The following is a 17724-nucleotide window of genomic DNA, read 5'->3' as shown; positions in this document are numbered from 1 at the left end:
AAACTCACCATGCAGGACAAAAACATCATCTACGCCATCACATGCTCCGAATGCCACATCATTTATGTCGGCGAAACAAAGCCCAGGATACTCACCAGACTTAAACAGCAGTTATATACTATACACATAGGCACACTCAACACTCAAACGGTCCAACACTTCCAAACACACCCCATCACCTCACTATCCATCACCGGGCTGGAGATGAAGGCGTGCTGGTGGGACAGACAGAGGAAGGCGGCGGAGCATAGGTGGATAGCCAAGCTTAGGACCCTTCCCCCCTTGGGCCTGAACATCAGGGAGTAGGGGCCGCGCTGGGACGCTGCTGGGGGCGCTGGGGGGTCCTGGGACTCCTCCTTGGGGGTTCCCTGCATGGCGTCGGGTCCACTGTGTGTTTTAATATGTTGCATGTTTTTATCTTTACTGTGTGCTTCCTGTGCATCATTATTTAACTGAGGCCTTCCACCTCTTTCACTCCCCCATTTATTACAATGGAGGCTTCTTTTATGTGAAAGGATGGTATGAATGTGTGAATGGTTTTTGAATGTGTGAATGAGCACTTATTTTTCCCTGTGTGTTTTAAATACTTCTTGCATGCTTTTACCATGTTTTTATAGATATGTATATTTGTAAATTGTTACATTAAAGGGGTTCCTGTATTTTTCACCCATGAATTCCTCAGATTGCAGTGTGTGTAACGTGAGCGTTTGGCTGAACCCAAGTGCACAGACGGGCGAAGAGCGTGGAACAGTGTCAATCGTTTATTCGGATTCAGGATCGGCAGGCAGGATAGTCAGACAGGCGGGGATCAGGAGCAGGCAGGATAGTCAGACAGGCGAGGATCAGGAACAGGCAGGATAGTCAGACAGGGGAGGATCAGAGAGCAGGCAGGATAGGTGGTAGGTCAGGATTCGAATCGCGGGAAAGCACTGTGAAACACAAGAGACAATCTGGCAGGGAATGTTTGGGAGGAAAGGACTGATATAGGGGAAACACAGGTGAAGGTGGTTGGGTTAATTGGGAGTGATCAGGGTGGCAGGCAGGTGAATGGGAAAACCAGGGGCGGATCATGACAGTGTGCTCCTTTTTATTCCTATATTTTGTATTCATGTGCAAGATTTACTATTTATGAGAGAATGTGTATGGATGAGTCTGTATGCGTGGATAAATGTGTTTGTGTGTGTCTCTCTCTCTACACATATGTTTATATATGTGTATATAAATATATATATATATTTTTTTTTTTTTATTTATATGCATGTTTGTGCGGTCTTCAGATCCCGCCCGTGTGTGTGTATTTGTGTGTGTGTCTGTGCGTGTTTGTGTGTGTATGTGTGTGTGTGTGTGTGTGTGTGTGTGTGTGTGTGTGTACTGTACCACATGAAGGCGGACGGCTGGGTGAAGGTGTATAAGGAGGACGTCTCAGAGCTGATCCACAGATACAGGAAGGACATGTTCTGACCTCTGACCTCCCACCTAGAGCCCCATGTGACCCGGCCAGAGGACGGGCTCTGACCTCTGACCTCCCTCCTGGAGCCCCATGTGACCCGGCCAGAGGACGGGCTCTGACCTCTGACCTCCCACCTGGAGCCCCATGTGACCCGGCCAGAGGACGGGCTCTGACCTCTGACCTCCCACCTGGAGCCCCATGTGACCCGGCCAGAGGACGGGCTCTGACCTCTGACCTCCCACCTGGAGCCCAATGTGACCCGGCCAGAGGACGGGCTCTGACCTCTGACCTCCCCCCTGGAGCCCCATGTGACCCGGCCAGAGGACGGCCCTGACCTCTGACCTCCCACCTGTAGCCCCATGTGACCCGGCCAGAGGACGGGCCCTGACCTCTGATCTCCCACCTGGAGCCCCATGTGACCCGGCCAGAGGACGGGCTCTGACCTCTGACCTCCCCCCTGGAGCCCCTTGTGACCCGGCCAGAGGACGGGCTCCTGATCAACTCTCATCATCACATCACTCATGATCACCGAGCGTCGTGTCCAGGAATGTTTTAATAAAGCGCTGAGAGCAGAACGCTGGGACTCCTGTGAGCTCATTACACCAAACATACCCAACGCCTTTAGTTTCAGGACGTTTTCATCTACAAGCTTCAGTTAAAACCCCTAAACAGCATCGCTCTGGTACATTGGAACTCCCCTGAAAAGGTGATGAGTGATTAGTGACTTTTCCTTTGTTTTTCCTGACCTTCCAAGCCCTCTAAGACAGACTTCCAGTGGTGGCGTCAGATAAAACATGAAGTCTTGGATAAAGTGAAGAGAAGATTCAGTGAAGCCTGTTAAATGTGCATCCAAAAAGTTTATACACACAATTTCAATGTGTTTGAATCACACATTATAGCCAAGCTTGTGTTGTTAGTGTAGGATCAATAGGTCGATTAGTGAAGCTCCAGATTGACAGATTGAGGGAGACGGGGGGGGGAGACGGGGGGGAGAGAGAGACGGGGCGGGAGGGAGACAGGGGGGGAGAGGGAGACGGGGGGGAGAGGGAGACGGGGGGGGAGAGGGAGACGGGGGGAGAGGGAGACGGGGGGGGAGAGGGAGACGGGGGGGAGAGGGAGACGGGGGGGAGGGAGACAGGGAGAGGGAGAGGGAGACGGGGGGGAGAGGGAGACGGGGGGGAGGGAGACGGGGGGAGAGGGAGACGGGGGGGGAGAGGGAGACGGGGGGGAGAGGGAGACAGGGGGGAGAGGGAGACGGGGGGGAGAGGGAGACGGGGGAGAGGGAGACGGGGGGGGAGGGAGACGGGGGGGAGAGGGAGACAGGGGGGAGAGGGAGACGGGGGGAGAGGGAGACGGGGGGGAGGGAGACGGAGACGGGGGAGAGGGAGAGGGGGGGAGAGGGAGACGGGGGGGAGAGGGAGAGGGGGGGAGAGGGAGAGGGGGGGAGAGGGAGAGGGGGGGAGAGGGAGACGGGGGGGAGAGGGAGACAGGGGGAGAGGGAGACGGGGGGAGAGGGAGACGGGGGGTGAGGGAGACAGGGAGAGGGAGAGGGAGACGGGGGGGAGAGGGAGACGGGGGGGAGAGGGAGAGGGGGGGAGAGGGAGAGGGGGGGAGAGGGAGAGGGGGGGAGAGGGAGACGGGGGGGAGAGGGAGACAGGGGGAGAGGGAGACGGGGGGGAGAGGGAGAGGGAGACGGGGGGAGAGGGAGAGGGAGACGGGGGGGGAGAGGGAGAGGGAGACGGGGGGGAGAGGGAGACGGGGGGGAGGGAGACGGGGGGAGAGGGAGACGGGGGGGAGAGGGAGACGGGGGGGAGAGGGAGACGGGGGGGAGAGGGAGACGGGGGGGAGGGAGACGGGGGGGAGAGAGAGACGGGGAGAGAGAAAGAGAGACAGAGTGTCCGTCCGTCTGTCTGTGGTTTCTTTCCACAACCGACAGAGACACTGAGAACCCCTTCAACCAAAACCCAGGGAGGAAAAACATTTGTGGTTTTATTTATAATTTCTGATTAATATTAGGTCTGTCAAGCGATTAAAAAACATAATCTAATTAATTACAGGCTCTGTGATTCATTAATCTAAATTAATCTCATACTTACATTTTTCCGAGACGGTATTTCAAAAATAATTTAATTCAAGTAAATTACGGCAGATGAGTGTCTTTCATTAACATACGGTGCATGTTAAGATCAAATGAATAACATTTCCATCTCACTCAGGATTCAATGCATCTCAGTCGAGTGTGGCTTGACGAGGCTGGCTGCTAGCGCCAGCTTCAGGGGCGGTGGCAGCTCGTACCTGCCAGCTTGCTACCAAACGTTTTGCGTTGAGGTGATATTTAAGGGTTGAAGAACTCCGGTGATAGGAAAATTCCTTACTACAGAGATTGCAGATAACGGTGTTCCTATCGACAGTTCCGTCTGGGAGTTTAAACTTTAACTTTCCGTGCACGGGGCCGAGCAGCGTTTTCTCGTCTGCCTCCATTTTGTTTCAACCCATATGACGCACCGGGTCAAAGGGCACTATAGAAGTGCGATTAATCTGCGTTAATTTTTTTTAACGCGTCATTTTCTGTGATTAATTAATCGGAATTAACGCGTTAATTTGACAGCCATAATTTATATATTACTTTTCTTAAGGCACTTATTGAAGCATTATTCACTAAAAAAACAAGAAATCATCGGCTGAACACAGGAGAACATTCAGTTGGATCCACCAAGTTGTTTATTGCAATTATGCTTCATTAACAAATACAACAGAAAAATAGTCCCTTTACTTGTACACAATAAACAGGAGGACTAAAACAATAGAAGCAGCAGACTTTACAAATCATCAACAGGTGTGCACATATCTTTAATAACTGAGCATGTTCTGCGGACGCTTGGTTCACATCAGAACACAAAAAATCAAGATTCAGTTTAAAGTAATTTACAACATGCAACATTATCCCATAGACCTCTTGGTTATTATTAATAAAATATAAAATCTGCTTTAAATCAGGTTGTTAATCAGGGTTATAACAAAAATGATATCAGAGCCCTTAAGACCAAAACTGGTGACGTCTGAAAATATACAAACATTTACCATCAATAGGTATTTTATATACATTTCAAATAATAAATGTGCTTCTCTAACTATGGGAGATCTTAAAAGTCTTTTCTGGGTTTATCATACTATACTGTCTAGAAGAGGGAGAGAGAGGGAAAGAAAAAGAGAGAGAGAGAGAGAGAGAGAGAGAGGGGGAAAGAAAAAGAGAGAGAGAGGGAGAGAGGGAAAGAAAAAGAGAGGGAGAGAGGGAGAGAGAGAGAGAGAGAGAGAGAGAGAGAGAGAGGGAAAGAAAGAGAGAGAGAGGGAGGGAGAGAGAGAGAGAGAGAAAGAAAAAGAGAGAGAGGGAGAGAGAGAGGGAGAGAGAGAGAGAGAGAGGGAGAGAGAGAGGGAAAGAAAAATAGATAGAGAGAGAGAAAAAAATAGAGAGAGAGAGAGAGGGAGAGAGAGACTATAACTGCCACAGAGACACTGAGTCATCAGTCCTCTCAGTGTGTGTGTGTGTGTGTGTGTGTGTGTGTTTGTGTGTGTGTGTGTGTGTTGCAGCACTGCAGCCGACGGTCCTCCTCCCCCGTGCCCGGTTTTTTTTTTTCTACAACCGACACAGAGTCGCTGAGCTCCCCCTCCCCTCTCCCCCTGGGGACATCCACCACCCTACCCTGACCCCCGGGAGGAGGTCCTCCTGGGTGAAGGAGGACCAGAAGGTGTGGACGTGTGTCAGTGTGTCTGAGGACCCTCCTCCACCTGGGGACACTCTGTAGAAGGACAGAGAGCCAGCAGGCCGGTCCAGATACACTCCTACTCTGGTGGAGCCAGCGGGGGGGAGAGGGAGGGCTGTTCTCCTACCGTTGTACACGGCATAGTAACCACGATCAGAACAATAAAGACTCCAGGACTTGTTGTTCACTCCAAGCCTGCTGTCATCACCCAGTCCTCTCCTTGTGATTCCTCTGTATGTCACTCCTATCTCAACAGGTCCTTCCCTCTCTACCTCCCAGTAACAGCGGCCAGTCAGAGCCTCTCTACCCAACACCTGGGACCAGTAGTCAAATCTCTCTGGGTGATCCGGATACGACTGGTCCTCTCCAACCAGCGTCACCTTCCTGTTGTCCTCAGACAGAGAGAGTCGTCTGTGAGCCGTGTTGGGGTCCAGTGTGAGTTCACAGGCATCTGAGGGAGAACCAGACATGATGAGCTGCTGAACCGCTCTTCATCCTCATCATCATCATCACTAGTACTGTTCTCCTGCGCTCTTCTTCTCTTTATTCTCTTTCAGACTCTTTTTGTGATCGCTCTCTCTTCTTCAAACATTAACATAGAAAGACAAAAAAAATATATGATAGGTACTATATTGGAATCATGTGCTGTATATTTTCTAAGCAATAGGACACATTATGTTTAAGATAATTAAAGTTAAAGTTGATTGGAAATCCCATGTGTGTGTGAGTGGCTGTCCCAATCAAAACATTGAAACGAGGACAAATGTATAAAGTGCATTTACTCCCTCAGTATTTACTTCACATTAACATATCATACATCAAAATGTTCAGTATGATGAGTTGATTACACCCATGAAATATCTAAACAATATTTGTAACATCTTCCAAGATATTCCACTTTTGGATTTCCCAATACACATACATGGCCCTCAACCTTCAAAGGGACACCTGTGTAAAGAACAGACTGAAAGAGCTGAGCTCACATACAGGCTGGAGATGGACTGATGAACCATAGAACTGGTTCATTTATTATAGACATCTACTCAGACATACACCTGCTCACCTACACATACATATACACATCACTGGGGGCACTTGGCTAGGATTCATATCTATATCATCATACACACACAGACAGGCTGGAGATGGACTGATGAACCATAGAACTGCTTCATACATCAGGCATGTATTTATTCATGTGTGCATAAGTACACATAGTATAAATACACACTATATATATACAGTATAGTTTGTATCTGTGTGTGTGTGTGTGTTTGTGTTTGTCTGACTGTGTGTATATGTGTGTGTTTGTGTGTGTGTGTCTTTGTGTGTGTGTGTGTGCATGCGTGCGTCCGTGCGTGTGTGGGTGCGTGCGTGGGTGCGTGCTATGAATACATCAACAACAGTGTTATGAATACATCAACAACAGTGTTATGAATACATCAACAACAGTGTTATGAATACATCAACAACAGTGTTATGAATACATCAACAACAGTGTTATGAATACATCAACAACAGTGTTATGAATATATCAACAACAGTGTTATGAATATATCAACAACAGTGTTATGAATACATCAACAACAGTGTTATGAATATATCAACAACAGTGTTATGAATATATCAACAACAGTGTTATGAATATATCAACAACAGTGTTATGAATACATCATCAACAAACACCTCTCTTTGGATCCAGGACTTACCAAAGACAAGCAGTTGAGCGCTGTGATTGGCCGTGCCAGCGCTGTTGCTCGCCATGCAGCAGACCGTGTTCACGCCATACCCCACCCCTCTGACGAAGAGGAAGCCCCTCTCCACCCAGGCCTCTGATTGGTCGTCTGTGCCGTCCCTCTCCAGGGGCCTGCCGTTGTGGAGCCACTCTACTGTGGGCTCCGGCGTGCCGCCGGCGTGGCAGGTATAGCGGGCCGTTTGGCCCACGGGCAACACGTGGGTAGAGGAGTGGAACTCTGTGATGCTGGGGGCCTCCTCCTCCGTGGGCACCACTGAACCTGAAGAAAGCAGGAGGAGAGGAGTGAACGTTTACAACACGGATCTAGAGATGCAGCGTCAGACACTCCCTTCACTCTGTCCTAACACCTGTCCACTAGAGGGCGACCCAGGGGATTCACCCCCAGTATTCTCGCCTGCCTCTTCATACATGATTGAATATCACAGCAGTGTCTACAAAGATCTCCCAGGGAAGGGAAGTCACTCCAGCGCAGAGATTAACGAGGCGGGGGCGGAGCTTGCAGAGAAGAACGCAAAACCGTTAAGCAGCTCAAAGAGAAACTAGTGCAAGTGAACCCAGAAAGGGTTGACCCTTGTGACCTGACATGAGGAGACCGCGATAGAAACATGACCTTAGTAGACCATGATAGAAACCTTACCTTAGTAGACCACAATAGAAACCTGACCTCAATAGACCACAATAGAAACATGACCTCAATAGACCACAATAGTAACCTGACCTCAATAGACCACGATAGAAACCAGACCTTAGTAGACCACAATAGAAACATGACCTCAGTAGACCACAATAGAAACCTGAACTCAATAGACCACGATAGAAACATGACGTAAATAGACCACGATAGAAACCTGACCTTAGTAGACCACAATAGAAACCTGACCTTAGTAGACAACAATATAAACATGACTTTGGTAGACCACGATAGAAACCTGACCTTAGTAGACCACAATAGAAACCTGACCTCAATAGACCGCAATAGAAACCTGACCTCAATAGACCACAATAGAAACCTGACCTCAGTCGACCACAATAGAAACCTGACCTCAATAGACCACAATAGAAACCTGGCCTCAATAGACCACGATAGAAACATGGCCTCAGTAGACCACAATAGAAACCTGAACTTGGTAGACCACAATAGAAACATGACCTCAGTAGACCACAATAGAAACATGACCTCAGTAGACCACAATAGAAACATGACCTCAGTAGACCACAATAGAAACATGACCTCAGTAGACCACAATAGAAACCTGACCTCAGTAGACCACAATAGAAACCTTACCTTAGTAGACCTAAACACATCCAACAACCTTTCAACTCTTAAAGAGTGTATTTACTGTATCTACGGCACAGAGAACAGAAAGGAGGAACCGTTCTCCACTCATGAACACAAACAAAGTCTGCGGACCCTCTTTGTTCAGCTCAGCCTCCAGATGATCCAGGTCTACGCTCTTCTCACAGATCCAGTGGTGCTGTCTGTAACACGGTTCTTCAGACCAGCCGTCCTCCCCTGCCACGACACAGTCTCTTGCTCCGCCGTCATCGCGTGGTTTGACGTGTCTCCAACTGAGAACCACGAGGAGGAGACAGAGGAGGTCACTCTGTCACTCTCAGAGAAGAGATGCTGCTGAATAGAGTCTTCAGCCTTACCTTGAGGTCATGGGGGTACCATCCACCCACTTGAAGGTCCCCTCTGTCTCTCGATCACTCAGTCCAATCCAGGAAGGACCCATCAATCTGCTGACAAACACCTGTTTCCAAAGGTAATAGCATTTGTTGTCATGACCACAAAGTACACACACACACACCAGACACACGCACAAAATCTCTCTCTCTCTCTTACTTATTCACTCACACAAACAATATGTCTCTCCAACACACACACACACACACACACACACACACACACACACCAGTTCTTCTCTGCTGTTGATGACCACCAGGTCTGCCTTCCTCTGCAGACAGTCTTCTCTACTGGCCCTCCAGCCCTTCTTAGTAGTAGAAATAAGGTAGAAACTCTTGTCGTGAAACATCCAGCCCTGAAGTGTCAATTCATCTGTTGAATGTAAAAAAAAATCCTGAACAAACAGAGAACTGCTTATCTTACGGTCTTCACACAACCCTGAGACCTGACCTTAACAGACCACATAGAAGCATGACCTTAATAGACGACAATAGAAACCTGACCTTAGTAGACCACAATATGAATCACAAAAGCAGAGGGTGTTTTTGAAATGAATGTTAATGACACGATTGATTTAATAACTTGGATAAAACCCTCACCGAGTTCACCCAGTAAGTGCTCTCTCCCCTCCCTCCAGGGTGACGGTGAGTCTAGAACAGAACAGAGGAATACAGAAGATAAGAGCTCTAAAACAGAACGACATCGTCTCTAAACATCACAGGACCCACAGCCAACCAAACACAAAGTCCATAATATTAATACTAATTCAAATAGCAATAACTATAGTCATCAATATCATTATCGTTGCTATTGTTACAATTATTCATTTTAGAAGCACAAATTCTAACAAAAACAATAATGATCATTATCATTGCTACTATTACAACTAGAGGATGAGCGCGCGCAGTGCACCTCTAGTTGTAATTAAACCCATAGCTATAATGTGGAAACCCCAGTCGATATTGTATTTCATTTCTGAGTGCATAATATAACAACATTTTGCCTATAATGTTACAACGTATAACATTTCGGTTCAGCTATTACGTAACGAAGCAAGCCTAATAATTGTCTCTTTAGTTATGAACCGAGCATCCTTTGTCCATTGTCCCCCACGGCCAATAACCACCGCTGTCTCCACCTGTTGTGGAAGAGGGAGAGACGTGGAGAACCCGACGGTCGGTTCATTATATTGTAATGACCACGGTTAGGCAGTGGATGAAGTATTGATTAGACAGAGATTTATTAGATACCACCGCGAATAAACCGTTGGAACACACAAGACCGGTAACCATAGCAACGGCGGTAAACAAACCCCTCGAAGCCCAATCCCCACGCGCTGCGGCCATCCGGAGCTCACACAGCTTTTGGCCCTGATATTATATATTAAATTATATAATATTATATACTATTATAGAGCTCCGGGAGGGCAAACGGCAACCATCCCTTTCTCCTCCATGCTGCGGTTCAACCCGGACTGCACCGCAGGGAATGGTTGGCCGGTTGAACGCTGATTGGCTGTTACGTTACGTCCCTCAGTGGCCACGCTGTTGAACGCTGATTGGCTGTTACGTTACGTCCCTCAGTGGCCACGCTGTTGAACGCTGATTGACTGTTACGTTACGTCCCTCAGTGGCCACGCTGTTGAATGCTGATTGGCTGTCTTTGCTGGCGAGCGAAAGTGTCGCGCTGCAAAACCAGTAAACGCGCTCGCACGTGGCGGGCAAAAGTGTCGCGCTTTAAATCAAATCTTGTCGCGGGTTTTCTGTAGCAAAAAATTTGCCCGATTCACGTCTCTCCGTTGACGTTGTACGGAACCGTGTCGCCCCTTCGCGTTGGATGTGAACGCTCCTTCACTTGTGCGACAGGCCTGCTATTATATAGCAGGGAGATGTTTAAAAACATATCGTCTTACCTGGGCGAGTGTCGCTGCGGTGTGTTCGCGTGCGTGTGTGTTCTTACCTGCGCGTGTGTCGATGGCGGAGCCGTTATGTTTAAAGACATAACCTCTTACCTGGGCGAGTGTGTTGCTGCCTTTGTCTTGACGTGCGGTGTGTGCACTAGTGTTGACTCGTTCGCGAACGATCAGTTCGAATGAACGAATCGTTAAGACGAACGAACTGAACTGGTTCCTCTCTCTCGTTCGCTTAGTTCGTCTCGTTCGCCTCGTTCGTTCTCAGAGTCGACTCCTCCCAGACCCACTAGTCGCTGACTCGCTGACAGTTCGTTCACTCACTGTGTGAGTGTTGAGGAGGGACTGACAGAGAGACGTCACGACTCACGAGAGTCAGCCAATCGTATGCTGTTCTAAGACTGAGTCTAGGACGCTCTCGTTGAATTTTAGTCAATGAGAGACAGAAATCAACAGGTTTAATGGGGAAAAAACTAATGGGCTTAGTGAGCGAGCTATCTATTATTCACATTGGCCATCTGTTGCATGGACGTATTTAAAGGATGCATTGTACATATTTATAATTCGAAATTCGTCCCAGCCTTTATACCACATTTTTCACAACCTACCAGCTCTCGTTGTGAAGACTACTCACCGCGCAATTCGTTTCAATGGAAATCGCGACAGTATACTTTCAACATAAAGTGTACATATTTATCATTTGAAATTCGTCCCAGCCTTTATACCAGAAACTCTAGAGTCTATACTGTAGCGACCCTGGGACATTTAAAGAGTTTGTGTGTTATGTGTTGCATTGTATTTCGTTGTCCGTTATGCCAGTTGTTCTCTGTGCATGCATTGGATGTTCTTCTTGTCAATCAGTGTGGGGGGCGAATCATCAGGTCAGCTGGGGGAGGGCCTTGGGAGAACAGGAGGGTGGGGGCTTGCACGTTGAAGGGACCGGGTTGGGGGGTTGCCCGGGTAACCGGTTGTTGTTAGTGTGGCTTTTTGCCGTTGGTTACGGGTTTTCAGTGACCTGGTTTGTCACCGGCGAGGTCATTACAATAGCGTATAACTGCGTTGTCTGATGACAGTTTAATGCATTTTTCACAATTAACCAGCTCTCGTTTTGAAGGCAGTGTTAATTTTGGCAGCTAGATTTAGTCTTTGGCTGCACAGGGTTCTGTTTATGGGAGCCTAAAACACCCGGGACACCCACCATCATTGCTAAATCAAGTCTATTATTTTGCTGATATGTCAAACATCCAATAATCAACTACACCCCCCATCCCGCTGCGTTTGTTTAAAGTTGTAATGTTGACGTATGAGAATGAGAATGAGGGAGGCGTTGAGTCTGAGCCGTTTATTCCATGATTCTACCGGAAACTCGACTGAACCGGAAACTTGACTGAACGAACGAACAAACTAACGAACGAGGGGCTGAGTCTGACTGACTCAGAGAACCGTGTATGATTCGATTCACCGCTACCGGAAACTCGACTGAACGAACGAACGATTCGCGAACGACTTCCCTTGGCGAACTGAATCACGCGAACTGGTTCGCGGAAATTAATCAATAAATCCATCTCTAGTGTGCACGTGTGTGTGTCTGTGCTTCCGTGTATGTTTGTGCGCATGTGCGGTGTGTGGAAATTTCTGAGCGCAATATAAAATAACATTTTTCCTATAATGTTAAAACAAATAACATATTGGTTCACCTATTACGTAATGAAGCAAGCATAATAATTTTCTCTTTACTTCATGAAGCAAGCATAAAAATTTTAAGTTCGCCACATTTGTATATAAGAAGATTCGACCCTGAGGGTAATTCACACTTGATGCTTTATGTGCGGACATCGATGTCATTCAGACATCAGTAGAATCAAGGGGGGTGGGCTTGCAAGGGGCGGGATATGACGTACGGTCTAAGTTCGCAAGAGGCGGGATAAGTGCGGCCGCTGACACTGTATTTTTTTTTGGTTTGCCCGCAGACAGCAAAAAAAAAGGCATCGCGAACGACTGTGTTACCGGAGAAGGAGAGCGTATTTTATTGCTTAAAGGTCCCATGGCATGAAAATCTCACTTTATGAGGTTTTCTAACATTAATATGAGTTCCCCTAGCCTGCCTATCGTCTCCCAGTGGCTAAAACTTGTGTTCGGTGTAAAACGAGCACTAGGTACCCTGCTCGCCTTTGGATAAATGGAAGCTCAGGGTGCTGATTTGGAATGTGGCCCCACATGTCGTCATAAGGGGCCAAGTTACCTCCCCTTTCTCTGCCTTGCCTGCCCAGAGAATTTGACCTGCCAATCAGACAATGAGCTACGACCATGCGAGCGTCACATGTGTGGCGCTTTGTAGTTGCTATAACCGTTCTGCTTTGATGTTATGGCGCATAAAACGTTGGTTCATTGACATCTCTGGTATTTCCACAACGAGACTGTAGTTGGGGTTATCTCCGCCATAGTTGAGAAGGAATTGGGGGAAAGGAACTTTGGCTTGACTCCCTGAAGTACATGAACCACGACATGGAGGAGAAAGGGATTGTCTCCCACCGGTGCCCCGCTGCCCGCAGCCCGCTGCCGCGAGGCACCACCACCATATAGCACCACCACCACATAGAACCACCACCACATAGAACCACCACCACATAGCATCACCGCCACAAAGCACCATCGCCACAAAGCACGACCGCCCGGCAGTGGGCAGCCGCCAGCCGCCAGCCGCCAGCCGGCAGCCGCCAGCCGCCAGCGCACGGTTCAGTCTACTTAAAATTGACGTGGAAGTGGAAGAACCAGAGATTGGAGAACCCGACGCAGTCGTTTGTGATTCATAATATCGTCTGGAGGCGCACACAGGTTTTGGCCATGATAATATGTATTATATCATATAGATTTCTATGTATTATATGATATTATTTAGATATAGAGCTCCAGGACTGTACCGCAAGTGCTGTACACTTCCTTGTTATTTGGATAACACTTCTGCTGTTGGTGTTATGGCGCATAACACGTCGGACTCTCGTCTCTGGTATTTCACAACGAGACTCGTAGTGGGGGTTATCTCAGCCATGGTTGAGAGAAATTGGGGGAAAGGAACTTTGGCTTTTACCCCTGAAGTACATGAACCACGACATGGAGGAGAAAGGGATTGTTGCCCGTGAATGTCTCCCGCTTGAGCCCCGCTTCCCGCTGCCAAGGGACCACCACCTCGTTGCTGCAGGAGGCGGTGGTGCCTAAGCGCTGACCGCTGCCGAGGCAGCGAGACCACCGCGGTCAACATTCTCTTTCTCCTCCATGTCGTGGTTCAGTCTACTTCAGATTGATGTGGACGTGGAAGAACCAGAGACGTCGGAGAACCCAACGCGGTCGTTTGAGATTCATAATATCGTTTGGAGGCTCACACAGCTTTTGGCCCTGATAATATATATTATATGATTTAGATATCTACGTATAATGTGATATTATTTAGATATAGAGCTCCAAGACTCCCGCCGGAGCACCCGGAGTGTTCTAGAATATTTACAGAACACGGCCGAAGGCTGTGTGCGCCTCGCCATTGCGATACATCCATTGTAAACAGAGCACATGGTACTGTGGCCGCAAGCTGCTCAGGGCCACACCCCCACCCTCCTCCTTGACCCGCCTCTCTCCTCCTCATTTGCATTAAAGCGACAGACACCGAGACAGCGCATTTGGGGAAAGATCAATGTGCGACTGGCTCGTAGTGGCTGTAATTCTGCACCACGGCTGAATTTCGGGAACGTCTTCAAGTACTGTGTTTGGGGCCTACTAATATCCATATTAAAGCATCCACAAAGTAGCATTCCATTGGACCTTTAATTTCCCATAGCACAAACACTGGGACAAATGCAGTTGATTGCTTGTTTAAACAGGGTGAGAAAACAGGGAGTGGAAGGACGGGACCATATAATGTTCAGCTAACTGTTGGGTTACAGGGGTAATTGTTTAATGGAAAGTGTAGTATACTATGCATACGAATCAATCATTCAATAGCTTTTACTGTTATTCAGGGCTCAAAGTGCATTGATACTTAAAAAATGCACGGCAACTACTATTGTTTAGCTAAAAATAATAATAACAAACTTCACTAAAATTGTGTTCAAGTAACAACAGCTAAGGCAGCAACCTCCCTAACTATAGTGAACTAAAGCACGGGCTTGTGTGGGGGGGGGGGGTGTGAGGGCAAGATTGCAGATTGTACATTGGCTACCTGACGTGGGAGATGTTTTTTTTTGTTAACAGAAGAATGCGTCATTGAGATTAAACATCTCTTCAAGTGATCTGGCCAAGACAGGCAGCAGTAGCCTACAGTCACACATAGCCTACACATGAAACATAAGAAAAATAAAACAACTAAAACAGTCGGCAGGGGGGGAGGGGGGATTTCTATATCGCAAGACATTTCGGGAGGCTCAGGAGGTGGATAATGTTTAAAGAAAAATAACGTTTTGCAAAAAAGTGTCAATGATAGACATAAGGCTCAGGTGGGAGAGTGTGTCGACGGCGGGGCTGTTATCTCAATCTTGCCGTTGTCTTGAAACATCTGCATCCGCGTGTGTGCAGTGTGTGTATGCACGTGCATGTGTGAGCGTGCGTGTGTGCATGTGTGTGTGGTGTGTGTGTATGCGGTGTCCTGCGCTGCCCTTGTCTTGAAACGTCTGCATCAGCGCGCCCGTGTGTGCAGTGTGTGTCCGTGTGCGTGTGTGGTCGTGCACGTGTTTGTGGATTGTGTGTGCGTGTGTGTATGCAGTGTTTATGTGTGTGCGTGTGCTATTATTATCACTGAATCTAACAAAAACAATATGTATCATTATCATTGCTGTTATTACAGTCATTAATATGATTATACTGTATTGTAATTCTATTCAGGATGATATGATTTAGACTCACTGAAGCGCAGGGAGATGAGGAGAATACTCAGCAGTCCGATGCTCACAATGACAATGATGTGAAACCATAGAGCTGTTCAGGAGTAGGACACACACACACACATACACACACACACAAACACACACACACACACACACGGTCACTTTGGCTAAAAAAGTTATTATTTCTTTTAAATACTCTATAAAGGGGCACCTACCAAATCTTCTTTTTCTGGTCTCCTCCCAGTCCAAAGTCGTGTCCTCAGGTTCCTCAGAGAGTCCATGGTCCGGTTCAGAGATGGTGACCATTGTTGCTCCCTGACGTCTTCCACGGCTTCTGAACTTACCCTTCTTCTTTGCTCTACCAGCTGGAAAAACAACGTCAGTTGTTAACATTCTGACCAATTGTCAGCTTGCAATCTGATACCATCAGTGTAAGGAAATGTTTTTCTTCTACTATACACAGACTCACAGACTCACTCAAGCACACACACACGGACACACAGAGTAATGTACACACAGATATATTCATACTGCGTGGCTGTCATTCACAGTCCAGACTCCCTACGGTCTGCAGAATCCCTCCCCGTCTTGAAGAAACACCTGAAGACCTCTACTGAGAACACCTCAGTAAGTGATTACTGGTACTGTGGCTCTCGTGTTTAGAACACACTTAAGCAGAGCAAGTACTGGTCTCTAGCATACATGTTATTATTCCCTCATTATTGACATATACGCACACATAGTTTACAGTAATACACACAGAAATACATACGTATACGCACAGTAATCGAGGGGGGACCACATGTGGCCTGCGTGTCACCACGGTCTTTCACATCGGCCCACGCAGAAAATATGAGGACATGTATTGTGGGATGATTTGAGATATGTTCATATTAATGACAAACTTTATATAAGTAAACCTGATACCACTTCAGTTAAATGAGCAGCCTTTATTAAAACACAAAATTGTTGATTAAATAAACCATTGTCACTCTAATGTCACGTTGCACTACCATTAATAATAAGTAATGAAAAAACTAAACTTGTGTTCTGCTCCCTAAAGTTCCTCTGCACTCTGTTCCACGTATATAACGAACATATATCATGAAACACACAACTACTTTAGATGCCTATCAATAGTCCGTAACTCATGGGTGTAATCACAAGTCAAGTAAGGCTAATGTGAGCTTTTTGTCTCAAACACACACATGTTGTTATTTAGGAGAATAAATCTGTCTATATGGTCGCTGGTTCATCAGGTCGGTCCCTTTGGCTAAGAACATTTTCTAAAAGCAAATTTCAAATGTATGCAGATGAAAACACGTTTTTTTACTGGATTATTTATTATTTAAATCCTCTCAAAAGGGCACCTACCAAATCTTCTCTTCCTGCGCTTCCTCCGGTCCAAAGACGTGTCCTCAGGTTCCTCAGAGATTCCAGGGTCCGGTTCAGAGATGGTAACCATGGTTCCTCCCTGACAGTTTCCAATACGTCTGCTCTCAGGAGTCACCTCTGCTATATCAGCTGGAAAAACCACCTCACATGTTTTAATTCTGACCAATCTGACACTGATGATATCAGATTGCAGGCTGATGCCTGCAATCTGATATCATCAGTGTCAGGAAGTGACAGTGTTTTTCTTCTACTCTTATCAGATGTCTTCAGTTGACACACAGAGTCACGGACGCATGCAAATACAAACACACAAACACAAGATTATTTTTTTATTGAATATAAAGACACAACATATATAGGTAGATAGCGTACTGGACATGTCTTGGAGTCCACTAAAGATTTGTATTCATATTTTAATACAACTTAACTCACCACATTATGGGAACAGCAGAATTTGTGTGTTTCGCTGACGTTGTCTGTGTGTGTGTGTGTGTGTGTGTGTGTGTGTGTGTGGGAGAGACATATTGTGTGTGTGAGTGAGTGAGTGAGTGAGTGAGTGAGTGAGTGAGTGAGAGACAGAGAGAGAAAGAGTGGAAAGAGTAAATTGGCCTGCTATTTGTCCCTTAACAGAGACTACACCGTAGCAGAATACCTGACCACCGTGACCGACCCAAAACTGAGGAAATCCTTGACCAGATACAGACTCAGCGAACACAGCCTTGCCATCGAGAAGGGACGCCACAGCCAGACCTGGCTCCCAAGAGAAGACAGAATGTCCCACTGCACACACAACCAACTAGAGACAGAACTGCACTTCCTGACTTCCTGCCAGTCATACGAAGACATCAGGAATACACACTTCCCACGGATTACAAAGGAATGCAAGGACTTCAAA

At 47.1% G+C, this 17724-nt stretch overlaps 1 protein-coding gene across 1 annotated transcript; it reads right to left on the bottom strand.

Moving 5' to 3' along the window:
• Window positions 1–4143: 4143 nt before the first annotated feature.
• Window positions 4144–16936, bottom strand: LOC307091647 (uncharacterized protein). The gene is made up of 9 exons (XM_079759291.1): window positions 16809–16936; window positions 15650–15799; window positions 15454–15525; window positions 9254–9304; window positions 8884–9026; window positions 8621–8721; window positions 8379–8536; window positions 6921–7226; window positions 4144–5662 (listed from the first exon to the last, which is right to left on the bottom strand). Exons 1-9 carry the CDS (start codon window positions 16897–16899, stop codon window positions 5085–5087), a joined length of 1650 nt encoding a protein of 549 aa, XP_079615417.1. The 5' UTR covers window positions 16900–16936; the 3' UTR covers window positions 4144–5084.
• Between the last annotated feature and the right edge of the window lie 788 nt (window positions 16937–17724).

The sequence above is a fragment of the Pollachius pollachius genome, assembly GCF_949987615.1.
Source record: "Pollachius pollachius genome assembly, contig: scaffold_54, whole genome shotgun sequence".
Classification (NCBI taxonomy): Eukaryota; Metazoa; Chordata; class Actinopteri; order Gadiformes; family Gadidae; genus Pollachius; species Pollachius pollachius.
This window is presented reverse-complemented; position numbering and strand designations above follow the sequence as displayed.

Excerpts from the sequence above, each read along its gene's own strand:
- LOC307091647 (XM_079759291.1), bottom strand. The coding sequence starts at position 16,899 with ATGGTTACCATCTCTGAACCGGACCCTGGAATCTCTGAGGAACCTGAG. Across the intron at positions 9,305-15,453 it reads CCTCATCTCCCTGCGCTTCA|ACTCACCGTCACCCTGGAGG; the intron begins GTGAGTCTAAAT and ends GTTCTGTTCTAG. Across the intron at positions 5,663-6,920 it reads CGCTCAACTGCTTGTCTTTG|ATGCCTGTGAACTCACACTG; the intron begins GTAAGTCCTGGA and ends GTTCTCCCTCAG.